Source organism: Pelophylax lessonae (assembly GCF_965119305.1).
Source record: "Pelophylax lessonae genome assembly, chromosome: 4".
NCBI classification, from domain to species: domain Eukaryota; kingdom Metazoa; phylum Chordata; class Amphibia; order Anura; family Ranidae; genus Pelophylax; species Pelophylax lessonae.
In genome coordinates this window covers 185,566,759-185,577,244 of record NC_138771.1, presented here as the reverse complement: position 1 = coordinate 185,577,244, position 10,486 = coordinate 185,566,759, and the positions used below count along the sequence as shown (strand labels likewise).

The following is a 10,486-nucleotide window of genomic DNA, read 5'->3' as shown; positions in this document are numbered from 1 at the left end:
TCTTTGCATGTGATTGGGTATTATTTTGAAGCTTCATCTCATTTACTAAGCTCTGGATCAACCATACATTCAGAGTGCAACACACAGTCTATTTGCGTTTACTATATAAACCCCCAAAGTGTGCAAATGAATGCATCTCTGTGTTCATTAACATATCAGTAAATGTATTTAAAGAGGAAGTAAACTCTCTTTTTTCACTTGTACCTACAGGTAAGTCTATAATAAGGCTTACCTGAGGTACTGGGGATATCTCATAAACTTGCACCATTTAGGAGATATTCAGAGAGCATGCAGTTGAAAATGTCATAGGCGCATGCGCTCTGAAGGTCCAGCCTACCGACGGCACCGGCACGCATGTGCGGGAGTGACGTCATTGCAGCTCTGGCCACTCACAGCACCAGGGCCCGGCAACCTGGAAGAAACACCAGGGAAGATGTCAGCCATCTCAGCCATGTGCGGGCGCTGCTGAGACAGCTTTGTTCTAAGGTAAGTATTTCATTATGAACTAGTATGCGATGCATACTAGCTCATTATGCCTTTGTCTTACAGGTTTGTTTTTTTTTCACCCCAGGGTTTACAACCTCTTTAAATGCAAGCCGTGTAAGCTTCTGAATATAGCTTGATATCAGCTTCTTGCAATCCACTGTACAGCAGAGATCAGGCTGGGATAGGCAAAGGCAAAACAAAGAGCTATTAAGTTATGATGAAATGCTCCTGTGCTAGCAATAGACATGCTGAGGGAAAAGATGGAGTGAAAGAGAGAATAACTTATCAGTCTGCTGCTTCCCCTTTAACTCTCAAGACTTGCAAGTGCTATTTAAAATGGAACTAAACTTGCCACACAAAAAAGAGACTAGGCTTTCTAGGTCCCTTCTGTCAAAAGACCCTTTTACTTGTGTGCCAACAAAATGTTATCTGTACCCTGATGCAGTGCATGCAAGGTGTTGTGTTCCTGGCCCATTCTCTGCATCTCTAAGATATCAAAAATGGAGACAGGCCTGGGCTAATGTCACCCCAGCATGGTGTCCAATAGCCAAAACAAAAAGACACCAGACCCAGAAGAAGAGGAGAAGGAGATGGCAGTGACAGTGGGTAGCTTGCATTTTTGCTGGAGGAAAATATACTCTGATGTAAGTAGGTCCTCCATAATGTGCAATAATGTTAAGGCAAATTTAGCAACCCCCCCACGCACAAACACCTTCTATAAAAGCTCTGCTTTGACTGCAGCAGAGAAAAATTGGGTATTCTGTCTTGCCAGTAGAGTCTGTGCAGTGTGGCAGAGCTATTAGGAGGACATCTATCCGGGGCCAGGACAAGGGTAGGCAGGAGGGGTGTCTGCCCTGGATGCAGCAATGTACTGTACAGATGCATCAATGCTCCTGTCAGCCCAACACTGGGAGCAACAAAGAGGGCCAGGAGGAGGCGCAGGCTATGTTCCCCTTCCTCTTTTATGCCGGTGCAGTACTCTTGTATTCAGAAGATGGCAGTGGTGTTTACACACATACAGGAACTGGACTAGAAGGAGGAAGGGGAGACACAACCCACACAGGTGAATGCTAGAGAAGGCCAGGGGAGGAGGAGAGAGCTAGGAGGAGGCAGGGCAGAATTGTCTCAACCCCCCAGTCCTTCCTTGCTGCCAGTGCAACATTCCTGTACTGGTGTAAATACAGCTGCTGGCTACTAAATACAGGAGCGCTGCCAGATGGGGGCAGTGCTGGGTTTGCTTACACACTCCTCGACTCATATTTGTTCTGTCATCCCCCTTCTCTCAAGCCACCTTCTTCCCCACACTGTCAGCATAAGTTGTGAGTACGGGATGGGTAAGAAAACCCTGCAAAATCCTGATCTGACTGTGGCTTCACTGGTAAGAATACCTTTGAATGGCTTTGATTGGCTTTGAATACCTTTAGACACAATAATTATAGAAATGGGTTTGAAGGTAAACAAAGCAATTCACAAAAATGTGTAAACTTGAAGTAAGGAAAATGGTGACTCACCACTGTACTTACTTTACAGATCAGAACAATGAATGGATTTGCTAGCAAACACAAGGAGACCAGCAGAGGCAGAAAACAAAGCAGGAAGGTCCCACAAAATAACTACGCACTTACAGATCCATGCAAAGCCTGACTGACAGATCTGGAGCTGCACAATGATTTTGACAAGTGGATGACTGTTGAGGGTAGGATCCCCTAAGCTTGCACATAATGGGGCAGGGGAGAGCAGTAAATTGGCATCTTTGCCCTTGGTGCTGGATGACCTTGGCATTGAATCTAATATAGTATATGTCTTTCATCTGTTTATTTAGCAGTTTGGCTGGAGCTCAGTATTAGCTCTTTTAACGTATTGCTAAATAAATGATATACTGTATTATCCCATTCTATATTATAATATTAAAGCAGTTATTTTAAACCTCAAAGTTCATTGTTTTCATAAAAGTCTATGTACTCTGTTGTATCTTTGCAAATACATATAAATTAATACATTTCTTAAAACACATTAAAACAAGTTTCATTTAGGTTGGATATATGAACTGCAGACTAACAGCAGAAGTGTTTGAAACCATTTATAATTGTGAAGTAATGAAATCTGATGAGAAGTATTTGAACCAAATCAATAGTTTTGCACTGTAATAATTGAGCCAGGTTACTTTGATCATACATTATTGTGCACTAATGTATCTGCATAGGTGCACAGCTGTAACAATATTTCAATATTTATTGTTCAATATATTTGATATATCATAGTCATAGTTAGGTAATTGTGTAGCAATGCAAATTACCCAATGGTATGCTTTTTAATATACTTGCCATTTCCAAGTAGAATAAAACACAAGTTAAAAGTTCACACATATTACATATTAAAAATATAACACTAATACCACTGAAGAATAGTCCAGGAATAGGTAGATAATTACTCATTTTAGCTGGCATGAATGCAACCTCACTTTATTGATTTATGTACAAAATATCAATTACTGTAACTGATACGATCAGGGGTTTCCTCAGTTAACTGTGTTCTATAATCTGGTTGTTAATTTTCTAATTTCACCTATAAAAATCAGTTTTTGGGCATTTTTCAGAAAGGTGTGTAGTGTGTGTTTTTTTTTTTTTTTTTCATTTCTTTCAGGCATGCAGGAAAAAATGAAACAAAGATCTCTTGGAAGGGAATAATTACTTAGGAAAACAAGAAAGTAGCAAATGTGTGACACATTACACTTCTCTGCCAAATATTAAAAAAAACCACAAGGCACAATTGATGCATGTGTAACCTTCCCAAATAGGATGAAATTTTCAAAAATAAAATAACTTGCATGTATTAGGCCAAATGAGATTGAGATCTAGGATCCAAATGGATAAAAAAAAAGATAACAATATCTTTTATTAAACAAAACCAACTAAAAACAAGACATACAGGTTTTAACGGAGGTCAGAAATATTGGATTTTTTCTTTTTCTTTTGTTTTATGAAATTGACAGTCTCTAGTTCAGATGCAATTTGTAATTAAGCCAACTTATCTGCATATTTTGGTTTGTAAATACCTGTGTCCCCACAGGGGGTAGGACATGAAAGCTGCAATTACTGTATACTGTAGCAGGAAAGAGCCAAACACCTCGGCACCACCTGAATTTGAGGTGAGGTCTCTGACGGAATTCTAAGGACCAAGATTAAAAAAAGGGTGTCAGACTAATGAGAATCTCTTCAGTGATGGATAGTTTTGTATGTGCTGTGCTTTACTTTCTGCATTGCTGGGACTTTACACTATTCTCTGCCATTCATGCAACTGCTGTCTTTGTGGTCCAGATGCTGCTGCCAGGACACACAGCCCCCTGAGGTGGCGTGATGTGCCCAATAAAGGACCTCTGCATGCCAGACCTCCTTTTCCCTCCCAAGCTTCCTGGACTTCCTCTGCCGGGGCCACTATTGGCTGGTGAATCCCTAAATTGCTGCCCTGTGCCCCTGGACTTTTCTGTACTGAATTGTGGCCTGCTACTCACTGTGCCTGCATTGTGACCTGTGATTCTGGACTAAGTTCCTGCTGTACTAGATTGCTGCCTTGTGCCCCTGGACTTATCCCTTGATGTGACTTATTGCCACCCTGTTATATTTTTGCATGTCTCTCACGGTGATGGAATTATTGCCCTGTGACCTTCCCCTTATCTGACTTCCTGTTTTTACCTCCCCAAAATACAGAACCCCTTGGTCAGGGGCCCTAAAATCCCTCTTGATCTCTGCGTGTGTTCTGTTCCACCCACACCTCCTTCACACACATATCTAAATAACACTATAGGGAACTCATAAATCATGAACTGTATTAAAAAAATACTGCACCAATGTGAATCAGTGTACAATTATTCTGCACCAAGTGTGATGCACACGTGTGTATTTTTGGTTTTGTCTAATAAAAATATTGTTATATTTGTTATACCCTCACGTCCTAGATCTCAGTCCTAGGTCCATGGTAAATGATTTGTAATTTATGTGTAATATGTCATGTAATATGTATGAAATGTAACATACATTAGTTTTGTTTATGTAATATACATATTTTTGGTATTGCATTTGGACTGCAAACCAAAAACAGCTGTCATCTACTCTATGTACCCATAGCACTGGATCTTAACACAGTTACCTGTACTATGGTTGCATGCAACAGGTATCTGTTTTTTTTCCAACTGCATTGTTGTTTGCTTTTGCAGTCATAAATGAGAACGAGTTGGCTGCTATGCACAGTACAAATTGTGGGCATCACAGGCAGTTTCTTTCCTTCGGTTCCTATGTGGCAACCTTGCGCTCCTCCACCTTCCATTTGAGGATGCCCCATAGATGCTCAACAGGGTCAGGTCAGGAGAAATGCTTGGCCAGTCTATCCCCTTTACCCTGAGTTTGTAATCTAAAGGTAAATAGATTGTGCACTTTGTAAAGTGCATGTTGCTCCAGTGTTTATTAAATTAGGTTAAGCTTCACTTTGAAAGGAATACCCAATAATGTTCAAGGAATACAAAAAAAAAACACACATGATTGGAATGGAGCTCTGGAGCAAATGCTCTTTCAGAGTGCAACTGCACTATACAAAGTGCACTGTCTATTTGCTTTTAGTAAATCCACCCCAATGTATTCACTGCAAAAATACTGTCTTATTCAAATTGTGCAAGGAGCAATGGGGATGTTCAGAAACAGCCAATGACAGCAACCAATAAAGATGATTAACAAAGATGACTTTAACCATTTACAGACTGCCCATCATAGATATACTGTGGCAAGGTGGCCGCTCTGCGCTTGATCACGTGCCTAATATGTGATCCACGCGCTGGGGTAGGGAGCGCGCCCGCGTGCCCCTGCTGCCCCGGCTGTGCTCCAATTGGCTGCAGCACCAACCAACCAGTGGGTTCCGGCCGCTGATTGGTCACTGGCACCTGGCGATCGGCTCTGGACATTAACAAAGAGAGTCCTGTGTAGGTAAACAAACACAAAGCTCTCTTCTGACAGCAGCAATGTGGTGTTTTTTCTTCCTGCAAAGCAGGAAGTAAAAACCAGAACACTGCTTAGTAAAAACAGCACACACAATAACACATTTTGGCCACACATTTAACCCCTAGATCACCCCTAGATTTTAACCCCTTCCCTTGCCAGTGCCATTAGTACAGTGACAGCTTTTTGTTTTATCACTGATCACTGTATTGGTGCCACTGCTTTCCAAAAGTGTCATGTAGGGGCCTGATTTGTCCACTGCAATATCGCAGTCCTGCTATAGATTGCTGATCTCTGCCATAACTAGAAAAAAAAATTCCATTAATATATCCCAAAGTTTGTAGACACTATAACTTGGGATTTTTTTTTTTTACCAAAAAAATTGTAGCAGAATACATTTTGGCCTAAATTGATGAAATTAGATTTTTACATTTTTTTTATTGGATGTGTTTTACAGCAGAAAGTAAAAAATATTGTTTTTGTGTTTTGTTTTTTTCAAAATTGTCAGTCTTTTCTTGTTTATAGCACAAAAAATAAAACCCACAGAGGTGATCAATTACCACCAAAAGCTCTATTTGTGGGGAAAAAAGGACATACATTTTATTTGGGTACAGTGTCGCATGACCGCGATGTTGTTAGTTAAATTAACGTAGTGCCCTTTCAAAAAAAAATAGTCCGGTCATGAAGGGGGGGTAAAACCTTTTAGAGGTCAAGTGGTAATAATATAAAATCTGACTGGCTTCAAAGGCTTGCTGCTAGTGATGAGCATACCACTGATTTGTTCCATCAGATTGATATTCTTTACCAGCCCAACTTGTGGTGAACTAGTAAAAGGGTTATTTTTTTTTCATTTTCTCAAATGAGAATAATGAAGGACTTACTGACTATCATAATGATTTTAATTACAGATGGATGACATAGTGGATTGCTGAACTGAATTCCCTGGCCCATGTGGCATCACTGCCCTAAAAAAAAATAATAATAATAATTATATCGATATATACGATAACACTTTCTCATTTGGGCAGGATACAGTATAGTGCTTTCTTATAAGGACAGTGATGTCACAAAGTGAAATCTGGCCATTCATTCTCTGCAGTAATGAGGGGTAGGGAAAATGTATCCCACCAAAGTATACACATATCCCATAAATGGTGCCAGAAAGCAAACTTCTAAAGGGTCTAAGGGTTTTTTTTTTTCCAGTTCACTAACAAGTAGAATTATTTTCTACCCAAAGTTTCCATGATTCAGGGATAATTCTATTTTGTGAGCTCTGGTCCGCTCAAGCCATCCTTTTTACTCTATTTTGCATAAAAATTAATACAATTTTTACACATCTACTGATAGAAGCATGTGCATTTTAGAAAAGAGAAATCTATATCTGAATCACCAGAATGTATTATTTGGAGGACACTTATTAGTTACTTTTGTTAGGTTCTTGTTAAAAAGTGGCAAGTATAATTTCACATTTTTGAAACAATCAAAGGTTTTAAGCATCCATGTGCAATTTTCAAAATTGGCATATGCTGCATAGTTCTGAAAGTGAACTCAGAGAACCATGATGGACTTTTATACTGTTATTGGTATTTCTTGATAAAAAAAAAAAAAAAAAAAGCTAAAATGTGATTTAAAGATATGTCAAACTTAACTTTAACTTGTAGTCATGTTTAGGGCGTTAGTTCAAAAGAATTTATAAGAGGAATGGCACCTACTATAACAATTTGGCTCATTAAATAAAATGAACCTTTAGAGCAGCAAACGTCTATGTAAATACATTTTATCCCTATTGTTCATAGAAAAAGTTGTTCAAGTATACTCAGGAATTACATCACCACATTTTCTACATATCACAGTTCATCCAACATCAACTCAACAACAAGAAATTGTGACAATAAATTAAATAAGAAAAAAAAAAAATTTTGCAAACCTTGCTTATCAAGTTTAAGCAAATAATTACTGTAATAGTTCTGATTCTCTTATAATTATGGAGTTTTGTAGGTTAATATAATCTTGTGTATCCATTTTGCATAGTATGCCACTCTGACGAAAACAATCGGCCTGTTTTTTGAAGCACATCCTCGTCCAGGTATAATAACTCCTTGTACTAGATCTGTTCTGTTTTCCACGCAAACAAGAGGGCCACCATAATCCCGCTAATTAAATACAGAGAGAAAGTGGTTATAAGTAGCAATGTAAAATATGCTATGTCAAAAATATACATGGCTATGCAATGTGATAAAACAATGCAAAAAAGTACAGTGACCCTGGCCTAAACAACTGGTCTAAATTAATGGATGGTAAAGAAAAATGTATTATTTAGTGTTTTTTACTGCATGTTCCATATCATAAATGCTCTGACAGACAGTATAATTAGAACTTGTCTCCTTCAGTTGGCTGTTGGGCTGTCTATCTTACAAATATGAAGGAACATATAGCAGGTTGATAACACTTTTGTCCATTGTGAAGCAGTGGCTTAACTCTGTCAGTTTGCAACAGGAAGTGCTGTTACTGTCAGGATTATCCGGCAGGGAACTTTACAATACATACTCAAAGAAAAATGTATGAAGACTGCATATAGCTAGGAATTTGCCCACTCTGGAAAATAGATTTTAGATTTACATACACGTTAAGTCATACTAAATTGCCTCATACACCTCATTAGCTAAACCCATATATCTAAAATTATACTTTTGGTGAACATCCTTGAAATAGTAAATTTGGCATGATGGTGGAGTTGATATAAAATCTAGGAGTACACTAAAGCAGTGGTCCTCAACTCCGGTCCTTAGGGCCCACTAACAGGCCAGATTTTAGGTATTACCATGGGGAGATGCAGACTAGAGTACTGCAATCACTGAGCAGCAAATTATATCACCTGGGATGCATTTCAGTTATCTTGCAAACCTGGCCTGTTAGTGGGCCCTGAGGACCAGGGTTGAGGACCAGGGCACTAAAGGATATATTGATCCCTTTTTTGGATGGATTACATCATCTATATTACATCTACACCTCCTCCATTGGTCACTTGATAAACTCCCATTGCTTCCAGTACCATCTATATGCCAATGACACCAAAATCTATCTCTCTACTCCTCACCTCACTCCTTCAGTCTCCTTTCACATTACTAAATTACTAACTGACATATCAGCATGGATGTCACACCAATTCCTCAAACTCAATCCTTTTAAAACTGTACTCATAAAATTCCTTCCCGCCTGTGCCCCCTCCCCCGACTTCTCCATCAAGATCAATAATACAACCACCAGTCCCTCCCTTCATGTCAGGGTGCTAGGGGTAATCCTGGACTCTAACCTCTCCTTTCAGCTTTAAATCCAATCACTGTCCAAATCTTGTAGACTTCACCTCTGTAACATCTCTAAAATTTGCCCCTTTTTAACTGTTGAAACCACTAAGCAACTTATTCTTTGCAGGCTCTCCCCTCTTCAGTCTATCATTAATGCTGCTGCCAGACTCATTCATTTTACCAACCATTCAGTGTCTGCGACCCCTCTCTCCCAATTCCTCCATTGGCTTCCCAGTTCAAAACAAATAAAATTCAAAACATTACCAATAACTTACAAAGCCATTTACAACTCTGCCCTGAGCTACATCACCAATCTTGTCTCCAAATATAACCTCAAACCATTCTCTTTGCTCCTCCAAAGACCTCCTGCTGTCTAGCTCTCTTGTCTCCTCCTCCCATGCTCGTCTCAAGGACTTCTCAAGAGTTTCTCCCATCCACTGGAACTCCCTACCCAAATCTGTCCAGCTATCACCTACTCTCTCCTACTCTGTCCCCTTTTAGGTGATCCCTGAAAACTCATCTCTTCAGGGAAGCCTAGCCTGCTCTCAGCTAATAGCCAAACCTTCCGTTTCTCCCCACAGTTCATCGCTCACAGTTATTACCTTTTGTTCCACCAGCTGCTCCCTTTTATATTGTAAGCTCCCAGGAGCAGGGCCCTTCTAACCCTCTTCTATTGAATTGTATTGTTGCTGTATTGTCTCTCTTTATATTGTAAAGCACTGCTGGTGCTATATAAATCCTGTATAATAATAATCAGTAGACTTCAGCTGCATAAGTGTAAGGCCGAATACACGTGGGCCAACTATTGTTGGGCAATTCAACAGAAACCGGACGATATTTGGTCAGTGTGTACAGCTGTCTTTTTGACAGAAGCCAATCTGATGATCGGCTTTTGTCAAAGGAACAAGCCGAAAATCAAGAATTCGATCAGCGCTGGCAGACAATTAGGGTGTTCTAGCAATGGGGGGACACACAAAAGAACAGAAGGGAAGATTACTGCACTAACATTGTGCGTGTTAGTATGGCGACCTGTCTTTTTATGGGGTTTTTTTTTGTTTAGCTTTATGTGTATCCTCAGCAAGAAGTATTACCACTAGCCAAACGTCTAGTGTAAGAAATCCTAATAAGGGCTAGGCTTGGAATTTAGGTGGAAATGTTCTGCTGTGAGATAGTTAACACACCATCTGTTCTTTGTGTATGAAAATACTACATTTATTTCCACTTTATAAAACAAAAACATCTGCCTGTGGCAAATAGCTGTTTTCTTTAGCATCTAAAAATGATCAAGTACATTTGATTATTCTGAGATAATAATAATCTCTTTGTCTTACCTCACAGGGTGCAACATTGGCAGTCTCGTTGATGGCACAAATTTCAGACTCATTGACAGTAATCCTCCCCTTGTGATACTCATTGCATTTCTCCTTTCCTACAATAATCATTTTCCCATGCTGAAGATCACCGTCATAGTCGTTTGCTGGGAAATAAAATTTTATTAGTACATTCATTCAGAAAATAAAAATGTGTTTGAGTTACAATTTTATAGTTCATTTTTATATTCTGTATTCACATTTAAATGTATACATTTTTCATCCAGAGAAAAAAAAAATGATTTACTCAAAGTCATTCCTTAATTTGTATGTTGTAAATAGATCACGTTGGCTTGATCCCCAAGATTCATGTTAGATATTAGTTTAGAAAAATAATGCC

At 39.2% G+C, this 10,486-nt stretch overlaps 1 protein-coding gene across 2 annotated transcripts in view; it reads right to left on the bottom strand.

The window, feature by feature from the left end:
* Positions 1-7,087: 7,087 nt before the first annotated feature.
* The window catches only part of HGF (hepatocyte growth factor), a 156,040-nt gene continuing 152,641 nt past the window's right edge, over positions 7,088-10,486 (bottom strand). For both annotated transcript variants that reach the window (XM_082256600.1, XM_082256601.1), the window contains exons 17-18: positions 10,108-10,253; positions 7,088-7,624 (exon numbers count right to left, since the gene is read on the bottom strand). In XM_082256600.1, the coding sequence (XP_082112726.1) occupies positions 7,454-7,624; positions 10,108-10,253 (317 nt within the window). In that variant the 3' untranslated portion in view covers positions 7,088-7,453. The remainder of the gene's footprint in view (positions 7,625-10,107; positions 10,254-10,486) is intronic.